Source organism: Eubalaena glacialis, chromosome 13 (assembly GCF_028564815.1).
Source record: "Eubalaena glacialis isolate mEubGla1 chromosome 13, mEubGla1.1.hap2.+ XY, whole genome shotgun sequence".
In the NCBI taxonomy this organism is placed as follows: domain Eukaryota; kingdom Metazoa; phylum Chordata; class Mammalia; order Artiodactyla; family Balaenidae; genus Eubalaena; species Eubalaena glacialis.
The window spans coordinates 1572161-1594935 of NC_083728.1; the positions used below are offsets into that span (position 1 = coordinate 1572161).

The window sequence follows — 22775 nt, forward strand, 5'->3', positions numbered from 1 at the left end:
GCTTTTTACTTATTTTATTTACATTTTAAATATGCCCCCTTAGCAACTAGAACAAGTTAAATTGTTCTTAACTGTAAGTAGTTTGGACATTTTATTTCATTTGTTTATCGCTTCCCCTTGTAATGATTTCTAGCTGCATAGAACTGTATTGCAAAATGCAGTCCTATTTTAAACCCTTTTGCTAGAAATTTTCCAGAGATCTCCTTTAAAGGTACTTTTGTCCATAAATGAAACATTGTCACGGTGGATTGCTTCAATGCCCTTATTTTCATATTGAGAGTCATTACTTTCTGTGTAATAAACTGTAGTGTTTGGAACTGAGTTTTTCAAATGAGTGGCTTTATTTATTACAATAGATAATACCAATAGACTTTTGTGCAATACAGTCACTTTCAATAAATACTGTCAATGGGAGATAGTTAAACGTTTGTACACAAAGGAGGCAGGCAAATCAGACGAGACCTTTGTATGGAAGGGATACTGTACATTAAATTCTTTATTTTTTTTGTAATACTGTGGCCAGTCATTAATCTGAAGATTTCATATATCATTTTATTGAAATGATATCTTAGCCTTTACACAAATGCCATGTAAACAAGTTGCTGAATATTTTTTTCTCTCGTGAAATTGTACAAAACTTTCTATATGTACACCCTAGATCCCTCTGAAATGTTGGGTTGACGATTTTATTACATAGGCCTGTGTCTGAGGTATGATGTTACAGCCGAATGGACCATTGTAAATACACGTAGAGACAGAACACTTTGACAGCAGCTCGATGAAGGATGCTCTCGGGGACCAAGTGTCCAGTCGCTGCCACTGAGGACAAGGAGGGGCAGGCCTCACTGGACGGCACGGCGGTGCCCAACCATTGATGCCAGGACGCTGCTGGTCCCCGCGGGGTCCTGGCACAGCTGGCTGCTTCAGTCGGCATCACTTTCTCACCCGCTTCCTGAAGTTGTGTTTTAGGAGCTCCTGGGACCTGATTTGTCCCCGCCCCCTCCCATCACGGCTCCTTGGCAGGCGGAGGTGTCGCAAATGCCGGGGGTCCCCTGAGCGCCAACAGCACCGGGAAGGCCAGGATCGCCAGGGAGCCCAGGCTCTCCATGGGCCCCGTCGCGGCCGTCTTTGCTAACACCGGGCACGCCTTGTGGTCCTTGAGACAGACCAGGAAGGTGAGTGGAGACACAGAGAGAGGACATCAGTGGTGTGTCCGTTCAGCCAACCCAAGTCTTGTGTTTCTGTAGCTCGTTTCTTAACTCTGGGAGGGGCCCAGGGGAGGCGCACTCAGGCGGAGAACAGCGAGGGCAGAGGCCAGGGTGCGGGAGTCTGGGTTCTGTCCTAAGCAGGGCAGCTCGGACTTGAGAAGAGTCAGCTGGCGCCATGTGAGGAATGGGTCTGGGGTGAGCGAGGGGGATGCTGACGGTGATGGTGGTAACCATGGGGATGGACTAGGTGTGAGACAGAAAGCCCCCCCCACCAGGTGGTGGGCACCTGGGCAGGTGGACGGCAGAGGAGGTCAGCAGAGGAGAAACCAGGAGCTGGGGGTGCGGGGAGGGGTGGAGTGAGCAAGGAGCTGGGCCGACAGGTGTGTGTTTGCTCCTGGGACGTGTGTGCAGATGCGGTGGCCCCAGGACAGCCCCCGAGAAGGCTCGGGATGGAACGCGGCTGGGGCTGTCCTCCTCCCTCTCGGCAAAGTATTTATATTCAACATGAAAAGTGTCAACATCCAGGGTACATGTGGGTCACTTAAGAGGAAATTCTGTTAGAATTTAACTGAAATAGATACTCGATGGCTTCAGTTGAATAGAATTTAACCGAAACTCCTGAACTAAAACAGACACAGGGCGATCTGATTAAAGGGTCGTTAAAACAGTCCCTAACCTGGCCTCTACGGGTGCATTGTCAGGAGAAAAGTTGTCCCCTCAGAAGAGGTGCCCGTGTAACGTTAGTGACAGCGGCCTCATACCTTGGAGCCCTTGGTCTCCGTCAGGCCCGTCCAGGCCCTCGCCAGCTGAGCCTTTGTCTCCTCTGTCCCCCTGGTTTCCTGTCAAGGGCAAGTGACATATGCATTTGCTTAGAAGCCCTGATTCAGGTTCAAAGACAGACTTCTGCGGCGGCGAGTGTGTGATCCTGCCTTTTTACGAGTAGGGTGCCTGCTTCCTAAGCTTTTTACTGAATCAAAACACGTTTAGAAAAGGACACACAGCAAAGTGTCGGGCTGGATGGAGTTGAGAGCATGCACCCCCCACGTGACTCGCCAGCCTCAGAGCAGCGCTTTTGGACTTCTGGTTTGTTCACAATATTTATGCCTGTTCAGCAGCTGAGTGTTTACCCTGTATTCCCGCGTTCAACGTGATTTTTGACAAATTATCTAAGGTGTTTTAAAATGTCCCCTGAATTGTGTTCTCCACTCCTCCGCCTCCAACTGGTTTTGGTCTCCGGGCGGTGAGCTGAGGCCCCGCTACGAGGGCCCGCTTGTCGGCCTGTACTTTGTGTGATGCTGGCTGCAGACAGCTTATCCTGAGTGATATTCGTGGAAAATTGAGCCTCTTGTCAACCTAGTGACACTCAGTGAGCCAAGCAGCATTGTTGGGCGCGGTCTGTCCTGCCTGATGGTAAAAGCAGTGGCACCAGTTTTCTTTCCGTTGGTGTTTGTCCCTTTTCCCATCGCAGAGGGTAACACACCTTCTACAAAGGATCAGGAGGCCCAGGGCTGGGCAGTCGGGGCCTCCCGTGGGGCCTGGGCTTTCCCGGCCTCCAGAGCAGGTCCCTGATCTGTTGTGTCCCGGGGGGAGATGGAAGCCCAGCAGTGACAGTGGCTTCTGCCTGAAGAACTACAGTATATATTCTCGTTTAATTCAAACAATAACCTTCGGTCGTCCCCACCCCGAGGCAGGCGCCCCAGGGAACACTCTGACCCCGCGCCATGTGGCGGCCTCCCCTGAATTCTGCTGTGCTTTTTCTGAGAACCCATAAAGTGATCAATGCTATTTTTGAATTTTATTTTCAAAAGTCTTAAAGGCATTCAGATCCCTATTTGGAGAAAACCTTGTTTGGTCTTTCTTTGAGGACAGCCATCCCTCCCGCAGACTGTACTGGCACAGACGGCCCAGGGACGGTCAGAACTCAGACGCGTCTCCAAGACAACAGGGAGATGTCTGATGGTAAACTTGGGACGGGGTGAGAAGGTGCATTTGACACGTTTGCCCTCTAGTGTTGAAACTATTCAATCTCCCAGCGTCTTAACAGTAATGAAATGAAACCTCTAATTCTGGAAGCATTTTCATCTGCTGAGGTATTTTAACTTAACCTCACAGAGGACAAAAGGAACTCACAGAAGTAAGTTTCCCTTGGAAACTTTTTTCTTAAGCTGTTTTTCAGAAACAGAAAATTATTTGGTCAATAAGTTTGGAACAAATTGCAGTCACGAACTTTAAATCCTGAATTGGGGCCGTGAGGCTAGCTGCCTGGGGGCAGGCCGGCTGCAGTGGCAAACGGTTAGAATTTAAAATGAACTAAGTGTTAAAGGCCTTGTTGGAAAAGGTTAGTGGCCAGCAGCTCCCTGTCTGGGCACCAAGCATCCCTACGACGGCACCCCTGCGTGGGATCAAGATTTTCACCTCGTTTCAACTCATTCCTAGTTCTTTACAGTCCTTAAAATGGATTTTTGATTTCTAATTTTTGCCTTTTGCCACAGAAATGGTTGCACATGCCAGTTTTCATTAAGGGAAGTGCTGTTACGTACAAATGGGGCTCCTTTTCGTTCATTCCTCACATTCTTCTCAACCCTCCTCCCCCAAATGTTATTCTAACGGTATTTGAGAAAACCATCACATTTTGAAAAACGTTGTCACACCCGTGGGTTTAATAAGGAATTAACCGAACTGGGCCTGAAAGCATGAAGGGCTGTACCTGAGGCGGCTTCTAGCAATGGCTCAACCTCCCAGGGCTTTTCTAGATGAGCCCGTGGACCCAGAGGGAGGGGAGGGGAGGGGAGGGGAGGGGGCGCCCCCAGGCAGCTCAGACGTGTGTGTCAGACACGGATCGGCAAGGCCGGAAGGACCCTGGCTGAAGGCCAGGTGACTTTGGGCCCATTTCCCCTCTGGGTCTCTTCCCCCACCCTGTCTCCCCAGGGGAGCCTCTCTGCGTGGCGGGGGCAGATTTCATGGCTGGGGTACTGGCTGGGGGCTCCGGCGTGTGGCCGCGTGGTGGGTGCACTGCACTCACCTCTGGGTCCGGGGTCTCCCAGCTCTCCGGTGGGACCGCGGTATCCAGGGGGCCCTCGAGCCCCGGGGTGACCGATGGAGCCTGGGGGCCCCGGGGGGCCGGGGGGGCCGGCGGGACCCGGCCGACCGATGGACCCCGGTGCTAAGGGCTTCCTCAAGTGCGCGGCTAGCTGTGCGATTTGCTCTTTTGGAAAACAAAGATCAGACATCTGTTCATCAGAAGCGTGTTACGTAAAGTGCGAATATACTGCCTTTCAAAGGAAGTTTGTTCATTGATTGAAAAGGGCTTTAACTGCTTTGGGTACGTGATAAATGCGGTCACAGCCCTCGGTGACCCCAGGAGTAAATCACAGCCCTAGAGAGGAGCTCCTTGAAGAGCTCATGAACCGGAGAGGCCGAAAGATGCCCACTTGGTCTGTCAGAGCTGGAAGGGCGCGATTGTCTGACCCTCGTGGCCACTTCATTCAGCAGACATGTAGCCCATCCCCCGTGCACCAGGCACCGCGGTGAGCCCTGCGGGGAGGGGGCCCCCTCCGGTGCAGACCCCAAGGACCGCGGGCGGTGGGCCGGCCGGCAGGTGGTGGAGGGTGAGGCGGGGCGGGGCTGGGGCTGGGGGTGGGAGAGGCTGCAGCCCCAGGGGCGGAGCCGCGGGCGGGATGGGACAGGGCAGCGGGCACTCACCGCTGACCATCCCCCCACACAGCTCCCTGACGCGCTGCTCGCTGGCTTCTTGCCCCTGAAATTCACCCCGAAATCCATCATCGTATTGGGGGGCGCGCTGGCATCGCCTTGAGGCACCCCCACTGTCACACTCTGCAAAGTAACCTTGATCATCTAGAAGAGACTTGATCTAAATCCAGGAAAAGCCCGACACCAATGAGCACTGGCTCCAGAGAGGAGACACGTACCGGGACTCCGGGTTTCCCAGTGACGCCAGGCACGCCGCGCACGCCCTGGAGGCCCATGGGGCCAGGGTGGCCTGGGACACCGTCTACGCCGCTGGTGCCGTTGGGGCCCTGGATGCCCTTGGGACCCAGCTCCCCTCGACTGCCGGACTAGAGGGAAACAGCAGGAAGGGGTGGGTCAGGGCATGGGCTTCTCCCTCTGGGAGAAGAAGAAGGGCTGGCAGTTTCCAGACCTCTGACCAGAGCAGGCCTCTGTGATCTGCACGGCCGTCAGTGCCCCGCGGCTGGCCTGGGGGCCCCGAGGAGCCAACCTCTGCCCGGCACTCACCTCTCCTTTGGGTCCGACAGGGCCACTGGGACCCTGCAAAAGAGCAGAGGGAAGTTGTGCATTTTAATTACTTGCGTGTTGTTAGTTGGTGGGAATTATTTCCCCAGGAACCAGTCTAGCCGGTTATTAGTTGGGGACGGAAGAGAAAAGCAAGTCATCCAGGAAGCTGCTATTTGATGGCATCACAATAGCCACAGTGGTTACTCCTTTTTATTCTAGGTTTCTTTTTATATTGCTGAGATTGTATTATAGCTACTGATGTTTTTAAACTTATTTTCCCTAAAGAGTGTTATTAGCTGCATAGTACTTTTTCTCATCCATGTTTACTTTGTTCCCATTCTTTTTTTTTTTTTTTTTAACATCTTTATTGGAGTATAATTGCCTTACAATGGTGTGTTAGTTTCTGCTTTATAACAAAGTGAATCAGTTATACATATACGTATGTCCCCATATCCCCTCCCTCTTGCGTCTTTATTGTTACACATTTGGCGGAGCTGAGGGTCTCTGGGCCTAAGGCTCCCCCTTCTCCAGCTGTGACCTCAGGAAGCTGCCCGGCAGGGCCTGGACAGGGATTGGGCCCCAGCCAGACGGCAGGCGGCCCGGGACCGCCCATCCATCCATGCCGCCGCCTCTGCTCAGGCCGCAGCTGGTGGCCCCCCTCGAAGCCGGAGGGAGGTGGAGGGGCCAGGCTTTTCAGCTCAGACAGCCTGAGTGGTAAGTCGCTGAGAGCACAGTGTGAGGGGCACTGCCCGCCTGGCGGGCAGGGCTGGAGCAGGTCGGGGGGCTGTTCCCAGGGTCCCGTGTGTCAAGGTCACCTAGGAACTCACCAAGATGAACAACACTCGCACACACGACTGAGGTCACCTCGGCTCGAGCTGGGAGAAGTTGGCTCTGGGCTACGAGGTTGTGCTGGAGACGAGGGTCCCTGGGGCTGAGCCGTTTCCGCCTCCTCCAGACTCAGAGAAGGGCTCAGTCACACAACTGGAGACCCTCACCACGTGGGAGCCACGGAGACCTTTATCCCCAAACCCCCGACTCTTCCGTTTCAGTCACCGCCCGAGGTGTGACTCTGTCGATGAACTCCATCAGGGTTTTATTCTAAACTCAACCTGAGTTTTAGCTCTGCGGAAGCAGCGTTTTCTGTAGCTCAGTCTCAACTCTGGCTAATTCATGCTGGAGCCGCAGGTGGAGCACGGGAGCGGGTAGAAAACCCCAGAGCTGGGCCTGGGGCCGCCTTCTGCCTTAGGGGCCGGTCAGCAGCCAGGACCTCAGCTGCGCCTCGGTCCTCAGCTCGGCCCACCCCTGCCTGGACCTGCAGATGCTGCCCTTCCCCAACCCCCCACCCCGAACGTGGCGAGTTCTGTTGTCAAAAGTGAGGCCGGGGCTTCCCTGGTGGCGCAGTGGTTAGGAATCCGCCTGCCAATGCAGGGGACACGGGTTCGTGCCCCGGTCCAGGAAGATCCCACATGCCATGGAGCCACGAAGCCCGTGCGCCACAACTACTGAGCCTGCGCGTCTGGAGCCTGTGCTCCGCAACGGGAGAGGCCGCGACAGTGAGAGGCCCGTGCACCGCGATGAGGAGTGGCCCCCGCTCGCCGCAACTGGAGAAAGCCCTTGCACAGAAACAAAGACCCAACACAGCCAAAAATAAATAATAAAATAAAAATAAATAAATTAAAAAAAAAAAAAAAAAAAGTGAGGCCGACTTAGTCATACTCACCAGTTCTCCTTTATCCCCAGGAAGGCCATCGGCGCCCGCGATGCCCTGAAACGACACAGCTCAAAGTTGCAGAACTGTCTACGCCGCCATCCTCCAACCTTGGCGGGAGCCGGTGCCCGAGACCCAGAGCCAGGCCGAGGCACCAAGCAGACAGTAAGCAGAGCCTCAGGTGGGTTTAGACTCTTCTAGATCCTCCAGAGCTGCGGCCCCCCCCTTGCCCCTGGGCCCTCCAGAGAGAAGATGCTGCCTGGAGAACAAACACTTTTCTAATCTGCTCCTGGAACCCAGATGGCCAGCAGGGAACACGCCCCACTCTGAGGGTCCCGGAGGAGCTGCCCAGGCCACAGGCGACCCCCGTTGTACCCAGGAGCCAACTGGCCCCGAATCCGGCTGGGTGCCCAGAGTTGTCAGCCTTGGTGGCGGGGGGGGGTGGCGGGAGAGGGAGGGAGATGAGAGAGATGAGAAGGATGCCCCCCAGCCCTGAAGACAGCGGGCAGCCCACAGCTGACCTGACCACCGGTCGCTCACCTGGTCGCCCTTTGGGCCTGCAGCTCCTCCCAGGCCCTGGGCAGAGAAAGGCTCAGCGTTAAAGAAACCACAGGGATCCCTGGGCGACCCACACCCGCTGTGGAGCCAGGACGAGCTGGGGGCACCCGGCCTGCTGTGGAAACAGCCTCCTTCCCGGACGTTTGGCATCCTGGCCCCTAAGTGCTGGGATCCTCCTGTAGAGCCCTCATCTTTTTAGGGGCTCGTAGCCTCGCCCCACATGGGGTGCGCGATTGTTTCACGGGCCCTGCTGCCGGACGGCAAGGCCTCTGGGCTCGGCATCACCGGAAAAAGTTTGGATCGTGCAGCATTTTCACTCACACGATCCCAGGGTAACTTCCCGACGCGAGCTGCCGAGTCAGAGCCCAAAGCTCGTATTGATCATCTTCCCAGGGGACTGCGAGATTAGGGGCATGTCTGGGAACTGCCAGAATCACCCCTAAAATGTTAAAATAAAAACTGTCCATTTGCTCAGATAGCAGCATGAGGAAGAACCCGCCCAAAGGGTCCAGAGAGTGAAACTTCCCTCTGACCTCAAAGTGCAGGTGAGGGTGACCGGGGGGGCGATACAGTAACCGGCCCCTGGCCCCCACGGGGATGGGCGCAGTGCCAGGGCCTCTCTCTCTACCTCTTGGAGGCCCTGGTGCCCTTGGCATGTCCCTGACCCCTGGCATTTCTGGCCTGAAGGCTGAGGAAGGGGCCACTGTCCCAGCCCCAGGTCGTGGTTTCTGTGGCCCAGCAGGCCCGGGATGAAGGGGCGCCAGAGATGGCGGCTCCTGGGTCCTGTCACTGCCAGCAGGCGGGCGGGCGGGCGGATGGCCAAGGAAGGTACCTGAGGTTCCCCTGGGACCTGGTGTAGTGCGGCCAGGCCGGAGCCCGGACACAGCCCACAACCTCCGGTCACCCAGACTGGGGCCCTCTGTGTCCCAAATATCATGGGACAATAGGGACACCCACAGTGCCCAACTACTGCGCACCTACGGTGTGAGGTGCCTCTGGGGGCCTCTGACGTGGCACCTCTGTGTGTCCCGTGGGACTGTGGGTGGGGTGCCACTTACCCGGTCGCCCACGCCGCCTCGGAGGCCTTGGGGGCCGGGCAGGCCGGGGTCTCCCATGCTGCCCTTCCGGCCCTACAGACAAGGACCCAGCGCGTCAGCACCCACAGGGAGCCCGGTGGAGACCCCTCCCCAGCCCGGCTGGCCCACCTGGGCTCCCTGGGCACAAACCTCACCCACCTGGAAACCACGGACACCAGGGGCTCCGAGGGGGCCTTGCGGGCCCAGAGCCCCCTGAAAGACAGACAGACAGTGTGAGTGCAGCTCCGCCTCCCCCGCGGGGGCTGGGCAGACACAGGAGCTGGTCCCCAGCCATCTGGCCCAGTTGCTGGGGAGAGAGGTGGGAGGGATCCTGGGGGGCAGCTGGGGGTCGCAGAGGTCAGGCATGCCCTCGGGCCCTGTGCGTCAGCCGGACTTGGTGCGGGGCACCGATGCCGGTGTCTTCATTATCTTGGTCTGTGGTGGGGCTGAGGCGGGGGGGTGCTTCCACCACACCTCCCAGGCCCAAGGCGGGGTGCTCCCTCGGCCGGCTGGGTGCTGGGACTTTGCTTCCTCAGCACAGACGTCTCAAGGACAGGACAGCTCGAGCCTGGCCACCACCAAGTCCCAGCTTTCACAGGCTCAGCCCATTCATGCATCCAAAACGCCACGCAGCCCACACAGAAAAGGGGACCACTCGGCTGTGGCCCCATGCCCACCCCCACCCCAGACTCCATTCCCCCGACTCACCGCTGAGCCCCTGTGGCCAGCCTCGCCACGCTCCCCGGACACACCAGCGTCTCCCTACACTCGGGGAGGGGGACAGAGGGTGTCAGCGGGGTCCGCGCACACTTGGGTTGGGGGTGAGGGCTGCAGATACTCACGGGGACACCGGGCTCTCCTGAGGGGCCAGCCTCGCCCAGCTCTCCAGCTCTGCCCTGCAGGGGAGGGGTGAGCCCTGCGTGAGCTCTGCCCACATCCCTCCGCCCAGGATCCAGGCTGCGGCCTACCCCCTTCCCCCTCTCCCCCCTTCCCCCTCTCCCCCCTTCCCCCTCTCCCCCCTTCCCCCTCTCCCCCCTTCCCCCTCTCCCCCCTTCCCCCTCTCTCCCTCCTCCCCTCCCCCTCCACTCCCCCCTCCACTCCCCCCTCCACTCCCCAGAAGAAAGAAGCCACTTACCAGTTTTCCTTTCTCACCCTTGGACCCTGCTCGTCCAGGGAGACCCTGCAGGTCAGAGGTCAGAGGTCAGCATACAAGACCAGAGGCAGAGCACCCCCCGAGGGTGAGGGGCTCCTGCAGCCTCCCCGGCCTTGATGCACAGCCCCCTGCAGGCGCCCCCACTCAGGAACCCACGAGAGATGACCACCGGCATTGTCCCTGGGGCCACGGCAGGAGCCCCGTGCACTCACTGGCAGCCCATTGGGACCCTTCTCTCCTGGGGCACCGTTGCGACCAGCTTCTCCCTGTGGGAGTTTGGGGGGACATGGGGTGCTGAGGCCCTGGAGGCTGAACTCCCTGCAGACCCCTCCTCCCCTGCAGACTGCTAGCCAGTACCAACCTTCTCGCCATCGAGTCCCAGCACACCGTCCCGGCCATCCTTGCCCGGCATGCCCTGGGGACAGCGGATGCTGTGAGGCCCAGTGGGCAATCAGCCTGGTCACCCTCCAGACCACGCCCACCAGGCCCCTCCCTTCCCCAGCCCCCTGCACTAGGTCTGCCCTCCTGGGCTCAGGGGGCAGGTAGTAACCTGTGCTGCCCTCCGATCGTGCAGATGAGGGCGGTGAGGACGTACCCAGACCACACGCTGCCCCCCGTGTCCCTCATCCACCCAGACTCTTCACGCGCCCCAGGGAAGTTCTGCTGTGCCCACTTTACGGACGGGGAAACTGAGGCTTGGGAGCCAGGATTTGGGCTCAGGCCTGCTGAATCCCACAGGCTTGACTAATTTTGGAATCTCAGACACAGCCATGTGCTGGGAAGGTGGCAGGAGAGCAGCTGGGGTCCCTCCCTCCCCTCCTTCAGCCTCCCACTGCTGGGCTGTGCTACCCCAGGGGGCCTCCCAGGGGCCCATCCTCTAGGGCCAGGATGGGGAGGGGGCCAGGAGGAAGTGGGGGTCTGGGCTGAGCACGGGCACATAGCAGGGATGAGGGGGCACAGGTGTGGCGGGCCAGTGCTCAGGACCCTCAGAATGCCCCCCACCTGTGCCACTCAGTCCCCCACCCACCCTCACGTGCCCCTGGAATGCACATGAGCTCAGCCCGAGACCCTCTACCTCTGTGTGGTCTAGACGGCAAAAGATTCTGCGGCCTCCGGCAAAATGCAAGTGTGCGGGCCCTTCACCCACAATTAGGCATTTCCAGAAGGCGACAGCAGAGCAAAACAATGGAGGGCCAGTGGCCCGGGCAGCTGGCCCAAGTATAGCCCAGGGCCGTGGGAGGAGAATGACTCTCGGGGGAAGCAGGTGCAAAGGGCAGGGAGCAAGGGGCCGACAGAGCCCCCTCCGCCCCTATGCTGGCATCCACGGGCACTCACCGGCTCTCCAACCAGCCCGGACATGCCAGGGACGCCTTTAGGACCAGGCCTGCCCTGAAAGACACGCAAGGGACCGCAGTCAGGCCCGCGGGGACTGCTCCTCCCAGATACCTCACTAGGTCCAGGGGAGGGGGGTGGGGGAGGTAGGCCCGGGAGCCTTAGACGTGCCGTGCACACCACTTTCTAGACTCCGGGTATTGAGCTTGGGCCAGGGGACAGCTGTGTAGGCCAGGCTGGGCCCCCAGGGGAAAAGGCCCGTCACCCCGGGAGCTATCTTAGGATCCTGTGGATGCTGCGGCATCACATGGCCGCCTTCTGGACCTCCGGCCGCTAGGCTCAGGCCGGGGGATGACGAGATTGGTTCGGAGACGGTCACTTCATTTCGTGAGATGCTTAATTATCTCTCGGCTTCACTTATGTTCTGTTTAACCCGAGAGTCGTTTTCTCTGTTACTGCATCTCACAGCTGGGCATCCTTGGCCCAAGGTCAGGCCCCACTGCCCAGGGCCTCTTGACGGATGTTAGTGGCCAGGATTCGCACTCAGAAGTGTGGTCCTCCGGACCCTGCCCTGCTGCTCTGGAGAGGAGTTGGTGAGGTGACAGTAGCTTCAAGGAACCATGGGGGCAACAAGGCCGGGGGACTCCTGGGGGAGCCGCCTGGGTAGGGGGAGGGCTGGGACCCCCAGGCCCAGCTTGGCACTGTCCAGGGGCTCCCCCCACCCGCAGGAGAGGGCAGCTGCCCCTCGCCTCCCTGGACTTACCATCCATCCCCCCCCCCCCGCCCCGCCCCGCCCCGTGGATCAGGTTCTCCCAAGGAAGGACCCAGAGAACACAGGTTCTCTCACTTACGAGGTCGCCCTTGGGGCCGCGCAACCCCTCTGGGCCCCTCTCGCCTCTGTCACCCTGCAATGACAAGGGGGGACAGGGAGAGAGTTAACTCAAGAAGGTGGGAGAGCAGGATGACAATGCTGAGGGTCACAGAGGCCCGAGGGACACTCACCACACCTCACTTCATGTCTGGAAAGAGAGAGAACGCAAATCTCCCACGAAGGATAGGCTGACTCTGGACTCGCCCCCTCCCCCCAGGTGTGTCCACTGGTACCTGCCCAGGTGTGCCACATGTGATTCCCCCCAGGTGTGCCCACGAGATGGGCAGCCCAGTGGGGCTGCGGGAGGTGTCTGAGTGAGCAAGAGAGAAGAGAAGAGAGCCTGGGCCTGCACGGGACCACCCCCACCCCCAGACACACGTACCACTTTCCCAGGGGCTCCTGGGATCCCGGGGGGCCCTCGGAACCCGATGGGACCCTGTGGAGGAGAAGGGGCACCTGAGCACCCGGCTCCATCTGGAGAGGCCTGCCGGGAGCCCCCCACCCAAGCCCCCCAGCAGGCCCCTCCCCCGTCAGCCCCCCAGTGGTCGCCAAGCCCCTCCCCCTCCCCCACTTGCCAAGGCCTCCCCTGCTGTCCCCTGCTTGCCTCTCCCATTCCCTTTGGGCCTAAGCCACAAAAGCCTTCACAGGCCCCGGTTTTGGGAACCATCCAGTGAGTGGAGACCCAGAGGGCCGCGGTCACACAGGCCACCTGTGGCCACTGGTGAGGACCCGTGCTCAAGGGGCCCATCTAACGTCTGGAGGTGGCCCCCCAGCCCCCCTCAAGGGCCAGGCGGCGCGGGGCTAGTGGACTTACCCGGTCCCCGGGGGGTCCGAGTGGCCCTGGAAATCCTTGTAGGCCCCGTGGACCCTGCAGGGAGAGAGCTGGAGCTGCAGGGCCTGGGCCGGCAGCCCCCCCAACCGCACACCTCCCAGGAGCCGCTGAAGGGCTCTGGTATATTCCCCAAAACCCTGCCTCAGGACCCGCACCCGGTTCCCATCCTGGGAGTTGATGGACCGTCCCCACCCCACATCCTCACCTGTCCAACACCTCCCCTTACTCACCTGCAGCCCCACGGTGCCTGGGATGCCAGGGGGCCCAGGGGGGCCGGGGTCACCCTGCAGGAGAGGTGGGTGGCGTCAGCCCCGAGCTCTCCCCGCACCTCTCCGAGCCCACTGCCCCACCACCCCGCCAGAGCCCTTGCCATGCGGGGCGTCGCCCCACTTCACAGCTGAGCTCCCAAGGCCCAGGGAGGTCTCACCGTGTCCTCCCCCGCCCTCCCCAGACACCTCCTACTGGCGGCGGCCAGCCCCTCTGCCGCTCACGTGGCAGGCTGGCTGCTCGCACCACGCTGGAGGGCACCCAGCCTCACCCGCAGCCTGTGGAGGAGGATGCACAGATGCCCTCCAGGGCAGTGGCCATGGGGGAGGGCGGCAGGGACTACGGGGGGCCACTTTGGGCTGAGGCCCACCTTCTCCAGCCCACAGCGGGCCTGCCCAAGCTCAGGGAGCTTCCGTGTGAGGCCAGGTGTTGGGGGCTCTGTCCAGAGACCTTGCCCCAAATCACCCGGCTCTAAGAGCCAGGCACCCCCAGCCCTGCCAGAGTCCCAGCCCCCGTGCCCCCAAGCGCCTGTGCCTCCCCGCCACCCCCCAGGGCGCCACCCAGCCGCCAGCCGCCAGCCGCCTTCACCTTCTCGCCATCCTTGCCGACTTCTCCTTGCTCCCCTTTGTAGCCGGTGGGTCCCTGAAAGACAGAGGCGGGTGGACGGTAGCAGACCCCCACAAGCAGCCCTGAGCCAATTAAGGCCTGCTTGGCCCACCAGCCCAGCTGGGGAAACAGAGGCCCGGTTGGGAGGAGCAGGGCTGGGCCAGGGAAGGGGGTTAGAGGCCTGAGGCCAGCTTTCCCCCACACCCTCTCTCAATGCCCCCCCAGTCCCCAGCGGGTCACTGGGGTGAAGGGGGACAGGGACAGAGCAAGGTCCCCCAGCAGGGCAGAGGCCAGCCCCCCTTGCTTCCCGCAACAATCCTGCAACCAGGGCAGGCTTTCTGGACGCCCACCTCCCCCAGGACCTCCACCCACATGGGGACCCTGCCGCCTCCTACGGGGTGTGAAGGTGAGCTGGGGTCTGAGTCAACCCTCAGTGGCCGCTCACCTTGAACCCTGGCATTCCTGGGGGCCCCGGGGGGCCTGGCGGGCAGATGGCCGGGCACTGTTGGGAAACAATGGTCAGACCCCTCCCAGTAAAACAGGGGCAGCACTGAGGTCAGAACCCAGGGGCCCGGAGATGGGCCATTTGGGGTGGATGAAGGGGAGCTCGGGCCACATGGGGGCCTCCTGGGGAGCCCAGACAGGGCCTCATTCAGGGCCACCGTGGGGCGCGGTGAGGGGCTGCAGAGCCAGGCCACGGCCGCCGGCCCCTCACGGCCGCCTCCTCATAGCCGGCTCCGATGTCTCAGGCCCAGTGCAGGTTCAAAGCAGCTATTCAGCCTGGTGGCTGCTGGCTTCACAAAGGGGCCTTTATCACGCGTCCGGCTCTGCAGCCGGCTCTGCTCGGGGGTCCTCTCGGTGCCAGAGGTGCCTCAGGGAGGGACACGTGGTCCTCGGGCACAGGCCGGATGCTCCGCACCTGGGGGCTTGGCGAACCCAGGGGCGGCATGGGGGTGTCTGGATCATTCCACGGCTGCTCTGGCACAGAGCCAGTGACATCCACCTCCCCCAGCTGTCCTCCTCTTTCCAGAAGACCCCCAAACCCTCCCTCAGGAACACCGACCGTCAAGCACTCAGGACACGGGTGGGGGAGAGAAGGGCAGCAGGGGCCCCAGTGGGCAAGCGGGCTGGGCCAGGCTCTCCCTTTAATAACTTCCAGCCGCACTGAGGAGGAGGCCGGGTGCTGGCCCGGCCCACGAACAGCTGTGCAAGCGAAGCCCTCGAACCCCAGGCCTCCAAAGTCACTGTTTTTCTTCTGACAAGAGAGACAAAGCTCAACAACCAAAAGTGGGTCCCGGACTGTGGTCTGGAAGCTTTTGTGATGGGGAGACCGGCTGTCTGCGCCCCCAGGGCAGCCGAGCTCGCAGGTGACAGCGCCCGGAGCCTGTCTGTGCCGAGTCCACACGTGATTTTGCTTAAATTAACTTCAATTCGTGCTGCTGCGCATGCCAGGGCTAGACCGGTGAGGGCGGGGAGGGGCAGCTCAGGGGGGACCGTACCCAGAGCTGGTGCCGCCGGCACTGAACCCGTCCCTAGGGGCCCCCGTCCCTGCCTTCCTGTGCTCTCCAGACGGGCCCCTCCCACCAAGACAGGCACCCCGACAAAGGGCTTCACAAAGGCTGCACGTGCCCACCTGAAGGTCAGTAGCGCCTTCGGGAAGGACCCCTGGGCGACCCTGGAACAGAGAGATGCCAGCTTTGACATGGCCCCCCCGCTTCCCTCCCCCCGCCCACTCAAGACCTCCAGGGGACTCAGGGGCCCTTCATCCCCCCGTGGCCAGTGCCAGGTACTGCTGGTCCCCCCCCTGCAGGGCATGTGACAATGACAGAAACCACCTGCCCTTGGGGCGGGGTGGCCACCAGGCCTGAGCCTCACTAGCCCTGGGTCAGCTGACGCACGCTGCTCCAGCCTGGACCTGGCCCATGTCTGGGGTGTGGCCAGGACTCTCCACGTGGACGTGGGTGCTGGCGCGGGGGGCATGGGGGGCCTGAGGACGGGCACCCTGGGGACAGGGGAGGCAAGCCCACCAAGCAGTCATCATGCCTGGGACTCCTCCTGAGAGGCTCTAGAACCCCGCCCAGTACTCACAGCGGGGCCGGGAGGTCCCGGGGGGCCAGGGAGGCCTGGAAGTCCAGAGGGTCCCTGTGGGGGGATTATGGCTTAGATGGAGCAGGACCAGCCCCCACCTGAGGTGAGGGGACCAGCGACTTCCAGAGAGGAGCCTCCCACTCCGAAGATGCCCCTATGGGGGCGCTCCCAGAGCTGCCCACCTGCCCCGCCCCAGCCTTGTGCATCCTGAGGTCTGCTCTGCCCTGTCCTGGACGTCAGCCACGAAGGCCCACCAAGAGAGAGGGTGAGGGGGAGGGAGAGGAGGGGCACAGGGAGGCGGTGAAGGGGGAGGGAAAAAGGAAGGAAAGCGGGGAGGCCCCCCCATGGTTGCATTTGGGGAGTCCTGGCAGCCACTCACCGGGGGGCCCCGGAGGCCGATTCCACCTGGGACGCCGCTCACCCCTGCCTCTCCCTGGGGGAGGTAAGAAGTCAGAGACGGGGGTCTGCACCCAAGGAGCTCTGAGGATCCCCAGGGGAGTCCAGACCGGGCTCCCATATCCCTACACAGGGCCAGCCTGCCCTCTCTTAAAGCATGGGGACTCTGGGTGAGGGGTCAGCTCGCTGTTCCCCCCGCCCAGAAGCCCCCCCCCCCGCCCCCAGCCCTGGTTTGGGACCTGGTGGCCATGTTGGCTCGGGGTGTGGCGGGCATGCTGGGGGGGTGGGGTGGGGCACGAGGGTTATCGGTACTCACGGGGGATCCAGGGAGGCCTTTGCCCTGCAGTGCCAAGCATGGGGTCAGAACTTGCTGGGGACGGGAGGAGGTTGCCCACCACCCACCCCATCCCCCTGAGCTGGTCAGGTGAGTTGCTGGGGATGAGAGGGCACAGCCCAGATAGCACCTAGGACCCCAGCCCAGGGACCAGCCCCCAGGAGAAGCTGCAGAGGGGCAGCAGACGTGGCATTTTGGGGCCCTTCAAACTCCCACCAGGAGGAGAAGACGGTACTCACCCCCAGCCCAGGTGGCCCTGGGGGTCCCAGACTTCCCTGTGGAAGGAAAGGGGGCGTCAGGGGTGGGCTGGGCCCAGGCACCGTCGCCTCTGTTTGCAAACCTGTTCCGTTCCCTCCCAAACCCCGAGGAGGGGTTTCTTGTTTTATAGGAGACCGACAGTGGGTGGGGGGGGTCTCTGATGTCCCAGGGGCCTGGGACTGGTCCTTTACCAACAGTCCTGCTGAGGAAAAGCCAGAAAAGGTCCCTTCCTGGCAGCACTACGGCAGGCAGGACGGGCCACCAGAAAGGCACATGCCAGGTGTGACCTGAGCCACACAGAATAGCCTGATGCCCGGCTCCTCCAGGAAGCCCTCCGGCCTCCTTGGTCCACAGTAGGGAGCCCCAAACCTCCAGCAGCTGGCCTGCCTGTCTGCCCAGCACCCTCCTGGGCCTCCTGCTGCCTTGCATCCCAAGGATGAGGTCCTTTTTCGGGAGGCCCCTCCCCTCCTGTGCGCCAGGCTCCCTGCAGAAAGCCTGGAGCTAGTCCCCCTCCTCCCTTCCCCCCCTTTCCCCCACTCCCCCAAGGTCCTTGGAAACGTCAAAGGACCTGCCGGCTGCAGGCAGCCACTCTCTTCCTTGTTTCCCACTCAACACTCCTACAGCCCAGTTCCCAAAGGCAGGACTGCGTCCTGGTTCCCTCCCCCCCATCACAGCCCCACTGCCCTCCGCACCCGAGGGCTGGGGGACAGTCACTTCTCGAAGGGGGGACAGAGAGGGAGTGTTGGTCTCAGCTTTGCACCTGGAGCCACGAGAGGAGTTGGTTGGTCAGAAAGGGGGTTTTAGTGAACAATGGTCAGACTCGGGGGACAGGCTGGGTGACCGTGGCCCCTAGGGTGGGCGCAGAGAGAGGGGCAGCGGCTCACCAGAGGAGGAGGAGGGCATGTGGGGCCAGTCACGCCCCAACCATACCAGCACCCCCAGCACGGTCTGAGGGCTGGGACAGCTCTGACCAGAGGGGGCAGGGGGGGCACTCATCACCCTGTGTCCTCATGCCCTCCGGCCCCCTTCCACCCCACGGCAGGGGCGGGGCCCAGCCAGTGCAGTCACAGCAGCTGCCCTCAGAACCCACACCCTGTGGACAGGTGGTGCTCAGTCTGGCTGCCCCTGGCTGGGACCTCGCCCCTGAGCTGAAGCCACTGGACGCGGTGCCTGCCTTACCCGTTCTCCGGGGGCGCCCTTGGGTCCAGGGGGTCCATCCTGCCCGGTCAGGCCCTGGGGAAGGAGGTGGAAGGAGGGCTGGAGGGGTCACGTGGGAAGGACGTGCCCTCTCAGGGGGAAGAAGCAGGCATGGGCCCCGCCCTAACTAAAGCCAGTCAAGAGAGGTCAGAAAGACCCTCGGGTCAGGCACCTTCCCCTCTGGCCCCACCCCCCGCCCACCTGGTGGGAAGCCCGCGGCTGGAGCACCTGCTGGGGTGGGCAAGCCCAGCGGGCAGGAGAGTTCCCCTCTGACATCCTCTCCCGTGCGTGCAAAGCCCCCGGTCCTGGGGCCAGGCCTTAAGCTCCTGAGGAGCCCCTGACGCAGGCACCCTGGGGCTCGGAGGGGTCTGGATAGTGGGCCTTTGTTCCCAGAGAAGCCAGAGCTGGCGAGACTTTCACCTCTCCAGTGCGCTGGCGCTGTCGTCTGGCAGACAGGGCCAGACACTAACGGGTATGGGATGAAGGCCAAGGGACCCTGCTGGGGGACATCCGGAGACACTCTTGGGCCTGGCTTTCCTGCTTGAGCTGGCCCAGTAGGAAAACAGCAATTAACTCTGACTCCTGGGCCCTGGGATGGAATCCCTCCAGGCTGGGAGTGGGGGGCTCGTGGGAGGAGAAGGAGGGGCCGGCACACTCACATCCACACCAGGCAGTCCCGGCAGCCCGGCCTCTCCTGGTTTCCCTGGCTTCCCCGGGGCCCCTTTCGGTCCCTGTGGGGAGAAAGGGCAGAGGCGTGAGGGAAGCTCCAGCCAGAGCCTTGGCCTTCACCAAGAAGAAAAGTGTCCTCCAGCGGGGCACAACCTAGCAGCCCTAGATGGGCCCCTCTCCACCAGAGCCCCAGCCCTCCCTGCTGCCCTGCCCACCCCCTGCTGGCCCCAGGAGGGCTTCCCCCTCCAGCTGCCCCTCAACCCTTCTTCAGTCACATCTGCAGGACACTCACCCAGACGCTTTGGCCTCCCCAGCTAAGGGCCAGTGGGCCCCTCTGTGGGCCCCTCCATGAGCCCAGAACCCTCAATTCCAGGGCCTGAAGAGCTCCAGGACGGCTCACTCGTGGGACCTCTGACGGGCTGGGTGTGCAGGTCTGTATGGACCTCCTCCCTGACCTGCCGGGGCACTTGCCCAAGAAAGCTTCAAAGCCAGACGCTACCCGGAGACTCACTGAGCCCCACCCACAGCCCTCCCACCTCTTCCCGCTCTGCCCCTGCTCCAAGGCCGCCCTTTGGCAACCCAGGACCCAGCATGGTGGGAAGGGGTGCCAATGACCCCCCTGCTCTAGGCCCACCCATCCCCTCCAGACTAGAAGGAGGCCGCCTCCCCCCATCCCCCTCACACACCGCGGCCAGGACACTCACCAAGGGCCCGGGCAGACCTGGAGGACCAACTTCTCCCTGCAGAGAGGGAGATGCCCACACGTGACCAAGTGTCCTCTGGAAGCTCCGCCCAGGGGAGCAGAGCTGGGCCCCAGAGGAGGCCCCAGGAGGCAGGATGGAGCCCCTCACCCCATCATCCACACCTGTAGGCACCTCCCCTCTAGGGCCAGGTGCAGAGGCAGGTGGTGGGGAGAGGGGTGAGCTGGACAGACTGGGGATTTGAGCCCACTTTGAGGGCACAGGGACACCCCAGAAACGGTGGGAGGCGTCATGAAGCCCCACCCCTCCGCCTGCCTGAGAAACTCCAGAAACCCGGTTGGAGGTGGCAGCCTCCAGACACACAGAGGACCGGGAAGGCACCCCAGCACCCTCTCCACCCTGATGGCCACTGGCTCTGAAATCTTTTACCCGAGGCTTTCAGGCCAGGTTTTAAGTGGAAACGTCCCCAGAGAGAACGACTGGGGAGCCCTGCGGCGCCAAGTGCCCAGCCCCACCAGGAGGGGAGGCCACCCGGGTCCAGGGCCCATTACAGCCACACTGAGCGATGGCCCTGTGGGTGGGTTGGCGGGAGGGAGACTCAGGACCATCAAGGGCCAGGCAGGGCCCTGGGGACTCAGAAGGAGGCAGGTTCTACCCGGGGAACAATACTGGTGAGGAGAGGCCTGGAGGGCCCTGACTTTCATGGACGTGGCTGAGTCAGGGGCTCTCAGCCCGTCGGGTCCTGGGGGCAGGCTTCAGGGTCTCATCTGCCTCCCATACGGTTTAGGCCACGCTTAGGCTGGGGCGCCCTTGGAGGATGCCACTTCTGGGGCAGAGCCAGCCCCCCAGCGCCCTCCAAGGCTGGCTCCAGCCTCTAGTAGCTGCCAACGAGACCCACCCAGGGGACAGTCTTTACCCCCAGAAAAGAGGAGGGCAGGCCCCTCCGGGGACCCAGAGACACACACCCAGTGCCCACACTTCCAGCCCAAAGAGCACCACGGAGCCACCCCCGCCTGTCCTGGGGAGGCAATCCCCAGGGGGTCCGCTCCAAGAAGGAACAAGGATCGTCTTTGTCCCGTTTCACATCCCACCGGGGTGCTGGCTCATCGCCCCAGCCCTGGGAGGTGCAGTTAGTTTTCTCTCCATCAGGCCTGGGGCTCAGGGAGGTTGGGGTGGGAGCGAGAACCCTGCAGAAGCGCCCCGGCCATCCCTACCCACACACTCACATCAATGCCGTCCTTGCCTGGCTTCCCAGGTGGCCCTCGGGGGCCGGGGGGGCCTCGAGGTCCCACTTTCTGAAATGGAGAAATGTCATCAGGCAGCTGCATCCCCACCGTCTCTCACTGGCCGGGGGGGTCCCCCTGGTTGGCCCTGGGGTCAGCCCGACGGAGCATCCCCTCCTGCCAGTCTGGAGAAGAGCTAGGGCCCGTCCAGGGGCCCGCACCCCGGCTCCCCTCAGACCCTCGGGCCTTGGCAGTATCCCCTGCCACCTCGCCTGGGCAGGAGGGGCTGCGTCGGGGCTGAGCCCCGCAAAGAACAAAGGCCACATTGTGTCTCTCTGGTGGAGACACAGCGCTGGCACCGGACCCTGCCTGGTGAGGAGGGGCAGCCCCTGCGCGCATCTCCGAGGTGTCCCGGCGTCCGTGGAGGCTAGCCGGGCGACGGCGAGGAAGCTATGGGGCGACAAGACTGTGCCCGCCGTCCCCAGGGACCCCGGGCTTCCCGGCTCCCTTGCTGACCCTGGGGGCGAGGCAGGGAGCTTATTCCCTGGCTGTGCAGCTCAACGCCGACCTCAGAGCCATGGACCCCCACCCCGGCCGCCTTCCAAGGCGAACCCAGTGCACCGGGGTCCCGCGCTCACCTGCGCCTCGGTCACGGTGACGGTGGCGGCCAGCAGCCGCCCAAGCAGGAGCAGGGCCAGGGCGGGGGCTCCGGCCATGGCCGCACACGCGCTCTGAGTGCAGCCGGCAGGGTGGCGGTGGCCTGAGCTCGGCTCGGCGGGCGGGGCTGGTGGCGGGCTGGACGCCAGTTCCCGCCCCACTGGCCCTCACACAAGCCCCCCATTCAGCTGGGCCCACCTGGGTGGGCGGGGGTTTCTGCGCTGCCCCGCGCCGCCCTGCCGAGCCAGTCAGGGGAAAACAAGAAACCCAGTGGCATTTTTTTGGCCAGCCTCTGAGTTAAAATTATCCTGGGGCTGGTGAGTTACACACATACACCTTTTAGCAAGAAAGAAAGAGGCTCTTTTCTCCCCTTGGTCCTCGACCAGGGTGTGGAGAGGCAGAATCCCATGTTGAAGGGCTCCTTTGGAGAAGGGGCAGTCCTAGTCCTGTCAGCGGGGTGGGTGAGTCCCATACTCCTCCCCAGGGTCCTGAGAGGGACCCAGGCTGCCCAAGGCCCAGGAAGACCCCCAGAGAGGGTGAACACGCCTGTGCCAGGGGTCAGACAGGGCCCACCACGGCCTCAGTTCCCACTCCGGGGCCCTGCCGTGGGCAGAATAGACTCTAGGGCCATGGCTGCTAGGCTGGAACGCCGCCCCCAGGGCCCTCTCCCCAAACTTTAACTGTACTGAGTGGTCCATCCATGTGAACCAGCACAGGCAAAGGCCGGACTGTCACCCGGCACACCCCACCCCCGCCAAGAGCCAAGTGGGGGCCCTGCAGAGAGGAAGGAAGGCCCACCGTGATCCTGAGGCCCGAGCAAAAGCGTGATGAACAGGAGCCCTGAGGCTGGTGTTGGCTGTTCCCGTTTCTCACAAGTCTTGGCAGCTCAGGGGTTGCCAGATTTGGGCACGCCCTGCTTCACCCCGGGAGCACATGGGGACAGCAGGGTACAGGGCAGCACCTGGGGCCAGGAGGACTCAATGACCCCCCCCCCCAGGGGACACTCAAACATCCAGGTCACCTACAGAGCCCACTGAATGCTCAGAATCCCAGCCCCGCCTCAGGTGTCTGAGTCTTTAGAATTCCCTGGGAAATGCTGCTTTAGGATGAGCTTCATTTCTGCAGGTCAGAACTCAGAACTTTTGAGATGACGGGAATTAGCCCAGGAGGGAGCCTGCAGCGAGGCAAACCGAAACAGTTAAAAACCTCCCTTCCCTGTTGGGTTCAGCTGTGGGCTGCTCATCAGGCTTGGCCACACCCTCCAAAGGGAGGGTGAATTCTATCAGGAAGGGCCAAGAGAATCTCCAAAGTTCCAGCCTTCCAGCCAAGTCAGAGTCATCTTAGGACATCCTCAGAGATGCAGGGTGGGGCTGGGTGTGAGGCAAGC

General features: G+C 61.9%; 1 protein-coding gene across 1 annotated transcript; it reads right to left on the reverse strand.

Annotated features, from left to right (window-relative positions):
- Positions 1-577: 577 nt before the first annotated feature.
- Positions 578-21590, reverse strand: COL9A3 (collagen type IX alpha 3 chain). Its single transcript, XM_061207872.1, has 32 exons — positions 21370-21590; positions 20735-20803; positions 19512-19547; positions 18798-18869; positions 18121-18174; positions 16923-16958; positions 16666-16689; positions 16333-16386; positions 15954-16007; positions 15499-15540; positions 14311-14367; positions 13848-13901; positions 13223-13276; positions 12975-13028; positions 12543-12596; positions 12141-12194; positions 11293-11346; positions 10319-10372; positions 10170-10223; positions 9940-9984; positions 9647-9700; positions 9513-9566; positions 8964-9017; positions 8787-8858; positions 7711-7746; positions 7183-7227; positions 5463-5495; positions 5138-5284; positions 4911-4965; positions 4231-4413; positions 1970-2047; positions 578-1156 (listed from the first exon to the last, which is right to left on the reverse strand). Exons 1-32 carry the CDS (start codon positions 21445-21447, stop codon positions 966-968), a joined length of 2055 nt encoding a protein of 684 aa, XP_061063855.1. The 5' UTR covers positions 21448-21590; the 3' UTR covers positions 578-965.
- Between the last annotated feature and the right edge of the window lie 1185 nt (positions 21591-22775).